The following is a 15,413-nucleotide window of genomic DNA, read 5'->3' as shown; positions in this document are numbered from 1 at the left end:
ATGTGTGTGTGCATGTCTTTAGAGGCATGACTGTATTAATGAATGTGTGTATCAATAGGTGTGTGTGTGTGTGTGTGTGTGTGTGTGTGTGTGTGTGTGTGTGTGTGTGTGTGTGTGTGTGTGTGTGTGTGTGTGTGTGTGTGTGTGTGTGTGTGTGTGTGTGTGTGTGTGTGTGATGGGGGAGGACATAGGTGCCAAAAGTGTGCATGTGTTTATATAGAGCATGCCTTTGCAAACTCGATGCAAGGGACTTTAAGGAGATTACTAGTGTGTTCAGCTCTGATTGCACTAGTATTTGATCTGTCTCATTGCTGCCATACTTGTCTTTAGATTATGTTTTCTTATCATTGCACTCATTGAATGACCTGTACTGGACAGACAGAATAAGTAGTTAGGATTTTATTGCATCACAGGATTTATTTTTTAGACTATCTGTGATATAATCCAGAAAACAAGTTCTCTAGAAATAAAATTACATATACTTGTTTATGGCTTTAAAGTAAGGGAATGCTTCTTAGTTATACTTTAAAGCAAACAAGTTGTTCACATGGAGGAGTCAGTGATGCAATTATTGTCCACTTTTAATGTTGATTAGTGAGAAAATTGCAAGTCATCATGTGTCTGACAGCTGTACTAGTGACACATATTCTTATATAATTAATATGATTATTCGCTGTGTGAAATGCAGATATCGATGAGTGCCAGAGGGATAAGGATATCTGTGGTGACCACTCCATCTGTAACAATGCAATAGGAAGCTATAGCTGTGCCTGCCAACCGGGATTCACAACTAAGACCATCTCTCAACTGTCCACTAATGCAAGCAAATTTGGTTGTGATGGTAAGCAAGGTTGTGTTTAAATGCAGTGATTTTAGTTAGAAATGTTAAATGCATCATACAGATATAATTTTCTAGTAATATTTCCGTTTTTCATAATTGAGATGTAGGAAGTTTAGGGGACTAATGTGTAGAGCCAAACTACTGCTAGATTAATTCAGTGTGTTAGAAAGTTACTCCACTACATTTTTCTGCTAAATACTAACCCAGATTATTTGTTTTAACTGCAGGTATTAGTAAGAGCCAGATGCATGTCACATTTATAAATATAAACTGCATTCTGTGATTCAGTCAGATAAAAACAAAGTACAGAGACAGATATCAAATTAAGTACTTGCCCATGAATGCTACAGTTTTATCATAATGCTGAATCCCACATGATTTTGGGAAATATTGTACATTGTTTATCCTCATCACTTATTAGTACAATTTACATTTTATAGAGTAATGCTGTTTTAAAAAATAGTGTCTGTTTTACATGAGACATGTATGCATTACTTAATTATTTTTGCAAGTTTTGTTTGTTCTATTTTTTTTGTTTTAGTTTTCACATTGTAAAGGTTTTTTTGATGGTCACCAATCCCCCTCCCATAAATCTCAGCCCATATGTTCACTCTTTGTGATATGCGGCCACTTACTCAGGTGAGTGTTGGCCTAAGGGAGTCATAATATAAGCAAGCATAAAGGCTATTAGTGCCCTGTCTCTTCATGGACAGTCAGCCTTTCTTCAGCCAACCCCTTTCCCAGACAATCTAATTGAATAGCCTAAGGAACTCAGAAAATAGGGAAAGCCTCTACACATGCACTTATGAATATCACAATTACTGGGCTAGGCAACATCATATTCATGTTTCCAGCCCTGGCTGCTTTTAATCTTGCAGAAGCCTATACTTGCATGGTGGTTATAAGTCAACTGGACCTTATGGATGGGTGAACCAGCAGTAACCATTGGCAACCCTTCACCTCCAGGCTGTTAATCAGATTCAATACACCTGCGTCAGAGTTATGGCTTTGTTCTTTTATGTCAGTGAGTCAAGATGATCCATGGAATTCAATAAAATCTGTGTAGGCTTCCTTACATCTTTGCACAGTAAGCAGAAGTGCTAATTACATATTCATGCCACACAAAACATTGAAATGTAAACAAGCATGGTTTTGTGGCTGGTAGCAGTGTTTTGGCCAGGAAACTATGTAAAGCAACATGGACAGTGAACACATTACAATAGAGGAAACTAGCTTAGCAGGATTGCAAGGAATGCCACAATGATTACCATGGTCTATCATATATTGATGTACATGTTCCAAACACAATACAGGACATTGTATACAGGGCAGAATAATGTAGAATCCCAGTCCATGCATTTTATGTAAGTTTTGTAAATTATCCGTATGGCTACTTGGATTGCCATTTAAAGTAAAGACTCAGGGGAAGTGTATGTATTGAATAGGGACATACAGATGGATTGCAGGAATGAAGAAAAGGAAACAGGAAAGGTGCAACATTATAATGTACTGTAGAAGAGGGAAGAAGACAGTTGTAGCAGGAACATTGACCACATGTTGATACCAACAGGCAGTAGTATTTACTCCACAGAAAAAAAACTATATAAAAAGACAGTCAAGATTCACAACATGTTCTATAGTGGAGAAGAGGGCAGATTCCCAATAACAGCCAATCTAATTTTTTCCCTATGAAAAAATTTGTGGAAGTGGCTGTTTGTGGTTTACAGCTTTCATTCTTTAAATGTCGAGCTTTAGGTACTCAATTACCTAAAGCAGTGGTGCACAACCTTTTTGTTGGGAGGGCCACTACAAGAATTCTTAATGTATCAGTGGGCCACCTCATAACATTGTAAGTCATTACGAGTTAACCATTGTTACAGGTGACTGTTATTTTACTTAAGACAGCAGTCATGAAATTGCCTTTTTTCTAAATCAACTCTGCATTTAACTTTATTCTGGCTTACAGCCATGATGTATTACATATTCTTGCAAAACGTTACTGCTGTTTACAGACTGCAAGTTATAAACAACAAAGAATAGTTAATTACGTAGCTAAAATTAGAGGTGTGTGCAACTGCAGTCAGTTAGTTAAGTAAGCACATGCTACAAAGTTTGTGTGACCTGAGTAAGGCACAGCATTATTTACTTTTTTAAAAAAATTTTGGTTACTCTCTGGGGGCCGGATGATGTTTCATCAAGGGTCAGATGTGGCCCTGTAGGTGGACGGTGTGCACCACTGACCTAAAGCTTTGACTATATGATGTAGACCCATAATATACCTATCAATATCCACAGAACTAACTATAGCTACTGGATACTACTGTTTATGCCTAATTAGAGCACTAAGATAATGTTAATACGTCAAATCACTTAAATGTAATGAGATTCATTGAAAAGACAAGCCCTGGATTCATGAAGCTTGCGCCAGGTGCTGGAGTAGCGTCGGCGATGTAGTGCCAGATTTGTCCGCCAAGTGATTTAAGTACGAGCTGTTTCCATGTGTACTACCAGTGTACACCAGAGCTGCGCAGCTCCCAGCGCATGCATGTTGATTACCCCATGCGCAGTAGTGTGGCATGCAAATGAAGGTATGTAGCGATTCATGAAGTGGTGCAGGTGTAGCATAAGCATGAAGAAATGTAAACCAAAAAAATGGTTTACATGTTTTCAAACATAAAATCAGAGCCATGAAAACGGACCAAACTTATGTATCATAATGTTAATATATGCCAATGGCATAAAAAACATGCACAACACATAAAAAATAACATTTAATGTCATGGCCACACTAATGCAAAGTAAAACTGCAGTGCATCGGTGCACAAATGGGATCACAATGAAAACATATTTAGATGTCATAAAACTGCAGGGTAACACACTTCATGAATTCCCCATAATAGTCAATGGTACACATGCTACACCAGAACAATGGCGCAAGGGTTGCTAAAGGTCTGTGACAGTGTTCTGCATGGTAACTAGGAATTAGTAGTCAATGCCATGCAAATGAGTCAAGTAATACTGAATCACAAACTCCCCACCAGTGTAAGTATGTACCACACGGCATAGCGGTACAATACCGAGGAGTGGCCTGGAGGTAAACATGACATCAAGAGAGGGGTGCGCAACCGTAGCTGTAAACACATTGGAGCATTGCTAATATGGGTTGCCTGTTGCTAAGCAAAGCCACAGGATAGGGGTGTGGAAGTAGCCATAGCTTTGCTTAGCTGAGAGCACACAAGGTAACTGAAAGTACATGTGAACATGGATGAAAACGTGCTCAAAACACAGTAAACAGCTGTGCACGGCACGCACCACAGCAGAAAAAGGAAGGATACGGGGAAGACAATAAGGAAATGCTGCAGCATGGTAATTGGAGTACAAATGAGTAATTAACACCTAGGAACTCACAGTGGGCCATTGACAACATCTAACAAGGCTGCTAGCAGCTACCTGCAGAATAGGAATTGGGAGGTGCCGTACAGCAAAGAAAAGAGAACTGTCAGCAGAACAAAGCAAACTTGCAGTAAATCAGCTACATAACACATTTCCCAACACAATCCTGGGTTGTGAAAGTACAAAACAAGAAAGCAGGCAGCTGGATGCATGCCTGACAATGGGAGGGGAATCGGGTGAAAAGTGAAGTAAAGGGCAATAGAGGAATCACGGCAGCCAAGCGTGAGTCAAAACCAAAGGCCCCACAATAGTAGTACCTGCTGTAAAACCCATAATTAAGATATCCCACAGATGGAATTGCACATACACACCCAATTACACCTGCATCATCCATTGCACAATAGTATAAGGTGTGAAAGCCCCACACACACACACTTGTGTATTCTCAGACACTCTGCACCATTGGTGTATACAGATGGGGAACTTTTAATATGTACATGTTAGGGGTTGCCATAGCTTTGGTTCACCAGCATGTGTTGGAGACTGACAATGGTGTGTAGGATGATGCTGACAGCCATCTCAGGCACCAGAGGAGGAGAAGAGTGTTCAGACCCAGGGTAACCTACCAGGGGCTACATGATCGGGAGATAGTTGAGCATTACAAGGTGGACAGGGACACCATACAGCAACTTGATGAGCTGTGCTGGCCACGCCTCAGAGCCAGAAGTTACAGAGGGGAACCCATCCCAGTGGACACGAAGGTATGTGTAAGCTTGAGAATACTAGCCACAGGTACCTTCCAAAGGACAACTGGGGATATCATGAGGATCTCACAGGCATCAGCATCCAGGGTACTCCACCAGTTCCTGGATGCCATGTTACCACATGCCAATGAGCACATATACTCCCCCCGACCACAGGAAGAGTTGGCCAGCAATATGCGTCTTTTCCACTGTGTGGCAGACTACCCGGAGGTTCTGGGTGCAATAGACTGCCAACACAAACACATCAAGACACCACCCAGTGAGCAGGCTAGGCGCTACATAAACCGCAAGGGATACACCTCCATCAACTGCCAGGTCATGTACAATGCCCAGGGCATTATCATGGATGTGTGTGCTGGCAGCCCTGGAAGCTATCACAACTCCCACATCTGGCATGCCTCACAGCTGTATCAGGTAGTTGCCAGGGTCAACATCCCATATGGCCACCTGGTGGGGGATGCTGGCTATGCACTGGAACTGTGGATGATGACTCTCATCAGAAATGCACACACAGCCATGCAAGAACACCAGAATGAGGCACACGCAGAAACCAGAATCATCATGGAGTGCGTGTTTGGAATGCTGAAATCATGGTTCCGTTGCTTGGACATATCCGGTGGAGCCTTGCAGTACTCTCCAGGCACATGTGCCCACATCTTCATAGTATGTGCCATGCTACACAATATAATCCTGCGGAAACAGCTGCAGCAGGGAGAGAATGGTGAAGGCCCTCACAGCCCACCACCATTGCCAAGGGCCACACAGATGGACTCAGACCACGAACACCCTGTGCCAGCTCCAGTAGGCAGACAGAGGCATGCCCAGTATGCCCATGCCTTGGCAAAGAGGGAACGTATAGCACACACACACTGACAGTGTAGGCACTTATGGACTGACACCCTTCTCCACCTGCACACACACAAAAACATGGATGGCACACACACACGACCACCTGTAAATTGTCATGTATAGGTGGTCTACTGTGTGCATCCTACATGGGTAGCCCTCAACTATTGTACACACAAGTGCTACTGGCACAAGGTAAGTCAATACCTGAACAGTAAATTAAGCTATCAGCATGTGTCCATACTGTATGTATAGGTTCATAGATACATAGGTAGGTACATGCCTAACTGCCCAAAGCACTCATAAGCATAGCCAAAAACTGTCTGCTGTCAACACCCCATTGATTAACTAACTGTCCCTCTATGGAGCAGAGCCAATTGCGGGATCCCTGGGATGTATCTACTGTTCCCAACCCACTCTGCAAATATTCCCTGGAGTGTAAGTGAGGGGTTTTGTATAATGTAATCAGGGATGTAGTTCCAAATAATGGGGAGTATCAGTGACAGGAATCTTCTCAGATGATTTACATGTTACATAATATACCTTAACCACAGCTTGCATATATAGGTAGTATTCCACAGAATAATAAACATGTGGAACACACAACCGCTGAAATGTGCGTTAATCACCCTTGCACTACCAGTGCCTGCTCTGAGAGGTAAAATTACCACTGCCAGGTTTAGAACATGCAACCATGTACACAATCTTCACAAAAACATACCACTAAGCTACAAGCTACCTGAGATATACCAATGGCAGCTGTGGTACAAAAAGGTTGGAATGTGTGAAATAGGACAAACCAGCATGTACCCAGTGAAAGGTGTATGCTATATATATATATATATATATATATATATATATATATATATATATATAAAGCAACATATATATATATATATATATATATATATATATATATAGAGAGAGAGAGAGATATGTCGATATATGGGGATATGCATATATATGTAGATATATAGATAGGTTAACAACATCTACATAACCATGGAGGTAATTATAAATGGGATACCTACCACATACCGACTACTTGACATACCGACACGCGTAATCACAAGGCTTAAAGTCCAAAAGACCACAGTACCGAAACACCAGAAGCACGAGGTTTAAAATCACGATGTTAAGGGACAGTTAGTCAGTGCTTCTGGTGTTGTGGTATAGGTAGGTTACTGTGTGTAAGTGTGTTTCTGAGGGCTGTAGTGTGTGTAAGTGTGTGTTCTGAGTGTGGTGTGTGTTCCTGGAGGACTGTAATGTGTGGGTGTGGGTTTGCTTTGTGCAATCTAGGAGGTAGAATATTAAAGTAGGGGGTGTGAGGGGCACAGGCCCCCACAAGGGGGGTGTAGTGTGGCTTGCCCACCTGCTCATATGTAGTGTAGGATGGTTTGTTTGGATGTGGTGAATAGCAGTGTGTCTCTGTGTGCGTGTGTGTGTTCCATGTTTGTGTTACTTTTGCAAGTTACTGTTGCTGTCAGTAATGTGGGGTAGGGGAGTCTGGGACCAGTACTGTGGGTGTCGGAATTGTGTGGTTTTGGAATTCCGTAGGTATCCTGTATACAATGGTTGAAGTGTTCATATATGAGTATAACATGGACCATAGCAATCACACATTCCGCCACGACCAACCTTTATGAACAAAGGATATGGCGAGTATATGCCTATACACTATTACAAATATGTGCTATGGACATGAGCCATTGATAGGGTTACCACCTGTCCCACTTTCTGAGGGACAGTCCCTCTTTCAGGCGTATGTGTCCTGACCAAATATATTAAACATGGCAAATGTCCTGAGATTGTAGGGCATAAATATGCCCCATATGTAATATAATAGTTGTATACAATAGTTCTTTCTGAATCTAAAATACCTACATGTTACAAGAAACTGGGTAAGCAACTAAACTGCTACAAGAATAAGCTTATATTTAGGCAAGAAAGGAAAGTTCTATCCCTTGTACTGACCATGGGTTTGTGTTGGCCTATAAAATCTGATGTGTGTCCCAAAAATGTCCCACTATAGTCATATGAAAAGGTGGCAATCCTAGCCAAAGAGGGTCAGTCACCAACTTAACTCCAATGACTGCAAATACCTACAACAGAAATACACAGCTTTCATGTAACAACACTTTATTACATTCTGATGTATTGCCGAAAGGATTCAAGGACTAACAACACCTGCATGCTATACAGGAACTACTTAACAGTGCCTTAATAAATCAGCCTGCAAGTACCATAGTATTAGTCCACTAAAGGATAGGTGTTCAAATAGGGAAGGAACCCTCACGCACATATCAATTATGTATAAAAGCAGTTCCTACACACCTGCATCTGCTATGTACACCCACCAACATCACCCCCACACCCAAAAAATTTACAATACAAACGTGTAATAACATCACAAATTATTCACTCACTGTACGACATCTGCAGAAGCCTTAACATACCTTGTCAGAGACACACTAACATGTCCATATATGAAATAGTTGCTGTTATACAATGGAACAGCTGCTGATGTTACAGGGTTTGTTTGCACTAAGCCCGTTTCAGAGGGTTATGTGTACATCGGGAAGTGTTACCAATTACTGATTAACAACACAGTATGATACACATGTACACCAAATCAAGGATGTCTGGTGAGCACACTGTAAACCACCTAACATTTCATGCATAGCCATACATCCTTGATCTGCTCAAACATCCTTGCCAGACTGAAACATCTGCAGAAGTATCAGGTACAAACAAACCCTGCATAAGTAGCAATGTTCTGAAATATAACAGCTGTACTCACATGTAGAACAACATCTTCTAGCCATTACACACAGTCCACAGGAGTCATGAAGCTAATATATCTCTGTTTGACTCCATATAGCTGTTGAAATGCATCACAAACAATGCATCCAGGCAGTCTTCCTCGAAAGTAAGGCAAACGGACAACGCCCAAGTGGAGTACTCAATTATACACCACTGTTGACATGGTATTGGCTAATGGAGTAGCTGCACAGCTGATGTGTAGCTAATTAACTACTTTGGAACACCAATTGTTGGTCAGAATAGCACATGTTATCAATATTTAACTAGAAAAGGGTGGCTTATCATGCATTCAAACCATCTGTATATACCAGCAGAATGTTACAAAGAAGATTGAAACACAAACTGAAAAGGATTGAATTAACAGTCAATGACACCTCGGGTTACTAATAAGGTATGTAGAACACTCAGTATGTCTGCGTATGTAGTACCTGTTCTGTAATATTTAAAGTGCACACAATCCATATAGTGGAAACAGTTATCTTGTAGTGATGTATTGTTGAGCATAGTAACTCTTGCAGTATTTATGTGTGTACTGCTGTAGGTCACAAGGCAAACACTGCATACACCACAAGGGATGCTATACAAGGGCTTTGAACACAAATATTCCTCACCAGCCTCTGTCAGTGGCAGAGCTGGTCCAACAAGTATGTGCTATAACAGGGGATAGTATATGTTGATATATTGTAACAGTAGGCATATGTATGGGTGTATTACTGAGAATAACATGTCAAAGGTTGGCCCACTGCACAATTATGATTTGCATTGTGGGATATTGTGCCAATAACTGTGTAATGTACAGTTTTGTAGGCCGATATGTATTACAAGTTACATAGCATTACTGTTATGTTAGGCAAACATTAGTTATGTCTATTGGCATTTACAATACACAATAACAGGATACATATGACTTGTAGTCACCCAACAGTTTATCAGCATGATAGCAAAGTAAAATGGGAGAGCTAGTTAACTATCTATGCACATAAGACATGTAATAAGTGCAAAGGTAGGTACTAGGCTGTCTTACCAAGGGTATTTATAAGCCTAGCTAGAGTGTGTTGGTTTTCGCCTCCCCCATTGGTTAGTTCCCTGTGCCTCTGAACAGCAGAGCCATTAGTTCCCTGTGCCTCTGTCCAGCAGAGCCACTGCAGTGATCTCCGGGGTACATGTCTGTCTCCCATCCACCTGTCAAGGTTTCCCTTGAAGAGTGCTAGTGAGGGGCCCTGCCTGATGTACATTGGAATCATGTTCCAAAGCATGGGAAGTCTCCGGGTCAGAAATCTATCCATTAAGCACGTCCTAGTCATCGTTGTGGTTAGGTGTATATCCCTAGAGCATGTGGCTCTCAGGGGCCTCTGTTTAGGTGGAGCATATCCAGCAATACTGCGTTGGACATGGGCCTTGTATGTCAAGCAGAGATCCCTTGTGAGTATGCGGTATGCAACCGAGTACAGCTGGAGTTTCTTAGGTTGGGCTGCATAGGTCATCTGTTTGAGGACAGTAATCCTCTTGGTGTGGTACTGTTGTGGTCTTCCAAGCTGTTGCAGTTGTCTTGTAAGGTACATCCCAAATGGGGTGTTGTATCCTTTAATGGGTCTATTAAGTCATGAGTAGGGAGGCACAATGGCCTTCTTTGTTCTGGATGCGACCCCATTAGAGATTAGTGGGGGGGCTCGTAGAAGGATATTCTAACCACCTTGTCATTATGGGTATCGAAGGAGAGATTGCTATCTACTGGGGTTCCTAGATCCCTTATTACCTCTTCTGTATGTAGGGGACTAGCAACTATGTGGTAGTCCGAGGGTGATTAGTTATATCCAAAGGGGATGACTATGCACTTTTTGGCATTCAGCTTGAGGCCATGATATTGACACCAGGTATTCATCTCAGTGCGACCCTTCCGGAGGGTGTCTCCAACAGCTGGGAAAACAATTGTTTCCCCTAGTTTGCAGTTGTCTGCAAACCTTTTCAGCCAAAGCCCTCCTTTGCTTGCCTGTACGTCACAGAATTATATAGCGAACATGAGGGGTCCTAGGACTGAGCCCTGGGGGACACCACTTGTAACTGGTATACAGTTGGACCTAGGGTATGCAACTCCTACTGTGTGGGTTCTGTCCATGAGCCACTTTGTAAACCATCAAATGACGTAGGGGTTAATGTTCAGGCAGATGGGTATGTCGACAATACCAGAATGAGGAATGGTGTTGAAAGCCTTTGAGAGATCTAGGTTGGCTGTGTTGGCCTCCTTACCCCCATCAAATGCCTTCGTAACTGTCTCTAAGAAGTCCACCAGGTTTAGGAGGCATGGTCTGCCCTTAGCAAAGCCAAACTGGGAGGGGTCAAAGGTTTGGAGGTACCCAATGTCTCTGTGACTGAGATCCAAGGTGATGTGCTACATAGTCCTGCAGACCAGGCTAGTCAGGCCTACAGGTCAATAGGTCCCATGGTCCGTTGTGGTGCCACCGTTGTGGAGTGGGATAACTGTTGCTGTGCACCCTTCAGGGGGGCACAAAGCCTGATGCGAGGCTATTATTGAACATGGTGCATAGGTGGGGAGCCAGTACATTCTGAAGTTCATGTAAAAGACAGCCTGAGATGTTGTCCAGTCCCATAGATGCTGTGATATTGGCTTTAGAGTGTGCAGCTTTTATCTGCGTAGTTGTGAGTACGGGGACTCTGTACTCTTCCTGTATAGATATGGGCCCTTTAGGGGATGAGAGGGGGAAAGGTAGCACTGAACCTATCTGCCAGGATGTTGGCAATATCAGTTGGTTCTATAATGTTCGTGCCTTTGTGCTGTAACTCACAGCAGATCTGGGTGTTGACATTGAGATATTTGACATAGCTATAGAATGCTCTGTGGTTGCTGTTGGAATTAGTGGCAGTTTTGTTTTCGTAGCTAGCTTTGGAGGATCTTATAAGGGATCTCACCTTCTTACTGAGGCTGACCAGGGAGCTCCTCTACTGATGGGATTGTACTCTCTTTTGCAACAGTGTCTTCCTCCTGTTGCACAGTTTGTTTATGGCAGGGGACCACCAGATTGGCTTCCTTAATTAGGAGTATAGTGTCTTGGTTCAGTTTAGGATAGCACGATCCATGCACTCGTGTAAGTGCTTATAGAGTACATTTGTGTAGGATTCAGCAGTTGTAACAGTTTTGTCCATCTGCATGGGTGTCATGACGTTCAACACGTCTGTCTTAAGAAGCATGAAGTTGGCTTTGTAGACATATTATACTGTGGTTCTCTTAATGGGGGTGGAATGTGGATATCAATGGTGTTCAGCTTATGGTCGGATCGGACCAATGAGGTGTTGACTTCAGGTGTGGAACACCGGTCACTCATGTTGGTAATGCCTACTTCTAGTATATTGTTGCACCTAGTGGATGTGTGGATATGTTGATCCAGGGCATTGGTGTTTATGAATTCCAGAAAGCGTTGAGCTAATGAGTTGGTACACGAGTAGTTTTCTCATTTAATGGTGGGGTAGATTCAGTGAGACTATGTGATGAGTGTGGTGTGGTGCGAATGTTTACTTTCTCCACATGACTGGCAGGGTCAGGCTTGGTTGGAGAGAGCTTTACCTCCAGTTTGGCTAGATAAGTGCATCTCTCACAGGTTGTAGTGTTGGGTGGTAAGCAGAGAGAGTTGTCTGTGTACATGAGGCAATGTCTACATTGCCTCAAAATGCCCAGATTCATCAGATAGACTGGAGAGAACACTGGCAGCTGACCCTTGGACATGCCTGAATATAAAACTAATTTCCCCTAGATAAGTGAGGAAAGTGAGTAGAAGAGCTATTTTACTCTAAGCAAGTGAGAAAAGCATGTACAAAACCTGTTTACCTCTAGGTAATGAGTAAGATTGAGTGATACAGTAATTAATAGCTTACGTAGTGCTTACAAGTTCTGAACAAGTGCTGAGCATGAATAACCAATCCAGATAGGGTCTTGGATAACATAAACACACTGCCCCCCCTTCCAACAGGTACACAATCATATAGCCATGTACACCACAGAGCTTTTGTACCCACAACTACGCAGGTACAAACTGCACTCAGGCTGCATGGGACCTGTCCACATCACAGGTTGTATCATGCACATATGGCAAAACAAGTTGCTCTCTACATACACATCATGTAAAACATAGCTTCATGTCAGGCTGTGTACTCACTGAATGGTGCACACCAACAGGTATTACAACCCACAAAGGGGGAGACACCACTGATAGTGGGAAGTACTGCACTACTACCCTGCTGAGTCTGGTCTGAAAGGCCATGAACCTTGATCAAATTATTTGATGTCAGCAGTACAGATGTAGATGACAATAAGGTTGATTTCACACTGCATATCATAACCTTGCCAGGTCACAGGACATCATCATCCATACTGTGTTCCACCTACACTCGGTATACTAGATGTACATTCCTATGTCACAGGAGTATTTTGCAACTGGACTGCTGGCAGAACCAACACTTCAGAAGGTGTCTGAATAATGCATGCACATCACACCAGTGCCAGCTACAGTAAGTCAGGGTTAATTAATTGTATCCCCCCTCATTGTAGTCCATACCACACAGACAAACAGAAGGCATCTGCCTATTGAAGTATGCAAATGACTATGACCTAGGAGCAATAGCCAACTCAGAGTGTTGTGGACGACATACAGAAGGGGCTTTGTGGGTGAGGTGTGTGTGACATATGGCCACAATCTGACAGCTACATATTGCATTGTTACCCCTATGTTAATAACCCTGTACCCATGAACTACCACCTAGGCAGCGGTCAGCATAATGGACACTGTGTGTAAGGGATGCAGCTGGGCAGTTGTCTTTCCTGTGATAGCTATGTCACCACACCTGTCAGGTAGTCATATGTGGCAGCCCTAATCATGACAGGGTGCCATCCATGAATATAGAGATCATTATCCAGCCATACACAACACTCAAGTGACCCAAATCAGATCACATAGGTTCATAGGTTCATAGGTAGGTACTAGGCTGTCGGCCCTAGGGCCCATACAAGCCTAGCCAAAAAATGTACCCTGGCTTTCGCCACCCAAGAAAATTATTTTCCTGTGCCCCTGTCGAGCAGAGCCACAGAAGTGATCCCCAGGGTGAATTTCCCATTTCCCATCCAGTTGTCAAGATTTCTCTTAAAGAGGGCTAATAAGGAGCTCTGTTTGACATAGATAGGTAGTTTATTCCAGAGTATGGGAAGTCTCTGGGACAGGAATCTATCCCTCAAGCATGTTCTGTTTATTGTGGTGACAAGGTTAAGGTCCCTAGAGCATGTAGCTTGGGGGGATTGGGATTTCTTTAAGTGGAGCATGTCCAGCAGCTCTGGGTTTGACATAGCTTTGTATGTTAGGCAGAGATTGCCCCTGAGTAGGCGATATGCGATGGAGTAAAGCTGTAGTTTTTTGAGACGGTCTGCATAGGGCATATGTTTGAGGCCAGTAATCCTCTTTGTGAGGTATTTCTGTGGTCTTTCCAGTTGTTGTAGATGTCTTGTGAGGTTTATACCAAAAGGGGCGTTGTACTCTATAATGGGTCTAATGAGTGATGAGTAGAGGGGAACAATGACCTCTTTTTTTCTGGATGAGAATCCTTTTGTGATGAGATGAGCCACATAGAAGGATTTCCTGACCACTGTGCCAATGTGATTATCAAAGGAGAGACTACTGTCCACCTGTGTCCCAAGGTCTCTTATCACATTTTCGGCATTAAATAGACTACCAGCTATGTGGTAGTTCATGGGTACAGAGTTTTTACCAAAGGGGATGACAATACACTTTTTGGCATTTAGCTTCAGGCCATGGCTTTGACACCAGGTATCTGTCTCACTGAGGCCCTTTTTTAGTTTGTCCACATCATTAGGAGTTTCGATTATGACTCCTAGTTTGCAGTCATCTGCAAACTTTGTTAGCCAAAGACCTTCTGTGTTGGCCTGCACTTCAGAGAAGTAGATACCAAACAGGAGAGGCCCCAGGACTGAACCCTGTGGTACTCCACTTGTCACTGGTCTGATGTCGGATTTGGAATCTGCTACTTTCACAGTGTGGGTTCTGTCTGTGAGCCAGTTGGCAACCCATCTTGTGACATAGGGATTTATACCTAGTTTAGTGAGCTTATCTATAATTCCAGAGTGGGGGATGGTGTCGAAAGCCTTGGCGAGATCTAGATAAGCTGTGTGAACCATTTTACCCTCATCTATGGCTTTGGTGACTGCTTCAAAGAAGTCAATCAGGTTTAGGAGACATGATCTGCCTTTTACAAATCCAAACTGAGTAGGGTCCAGAGTTTGGAGATTACCAATGTCTTTGTTTATGAGTTCCATGATGATACGTTCCATGGCCTTGCAGACCAGGCTCGTCAGGCTAATGGGACGGTAGTTCCCGGGGTCCATCATGGCTCCCCCTTTATGGAGTGGGATAACTGTCACGGTGCGCCATTCAGTGGGTACAAAGCCTGAGGTGAGGCTATGATTAAACATGGTACTTAGGTAGGGTGCCAGTTCATTCTGTAGTTTGTGTAAAACGCAGCCTGGGATATTGTCAGGTCCCATGGATGCTGTGTTCTTGGCTTTGGAGAGTGTGTTTTTTACCTGTGCAGTCATGATTATAGGAACTTTGCATTCTTCAGGTATAGAGATGGGCCCTCTAGGGGGTGAGAGGGGGGTAAAGTTAGCACTGAACCTATTTGCTAGGATGTTGGCAATATCAATTGGTTCTGTATATTTAGTGCCATTA

The 15,413-nt window shown here is 42.9% G+C and overlaps 1 protein-coding gene across 1 annotated transcript in view; it reads left to right on the top strand.

Moving 5' to 3' along the window:
• Positions 1–15,413, top strand: part of LOC122810773 (adhesion G protein-coupled receptor E1-like) — a 139,843-nt gene that overhangs the window by 47,061 nt on the left and 77,369 nt on the right. The window contains exon 4 of the mRNA XM_044082334.1: positions 689–841. Coding sequence (XP_043938269.1) covers positions 689–841 — 153 coding nt within the window. The remainder of the gene's footprint in view (positions 1–688; positions 842–15,413) is intronic.

The sequence above is a fragment of the Protopterus annectens genome, chromosome 9.part0, assembly GCF_019279795.1.
Source record: "Protopterus annectens isolate FY-2018-M chromosome 9.part0, PAN1.0, whole genome shotgun sequence".
Lineage (NCBI taxonomy): Eukaryota > Metazoa > Chordata > Ceratodontiformes > Protopteridae > Protopterus > Protopterus annectens.
The sequence above is the reverse complement of the archived record's forward strand: the minus strand, read 5'-3'. Positions and strand labels throughout refer to the sequence as shown.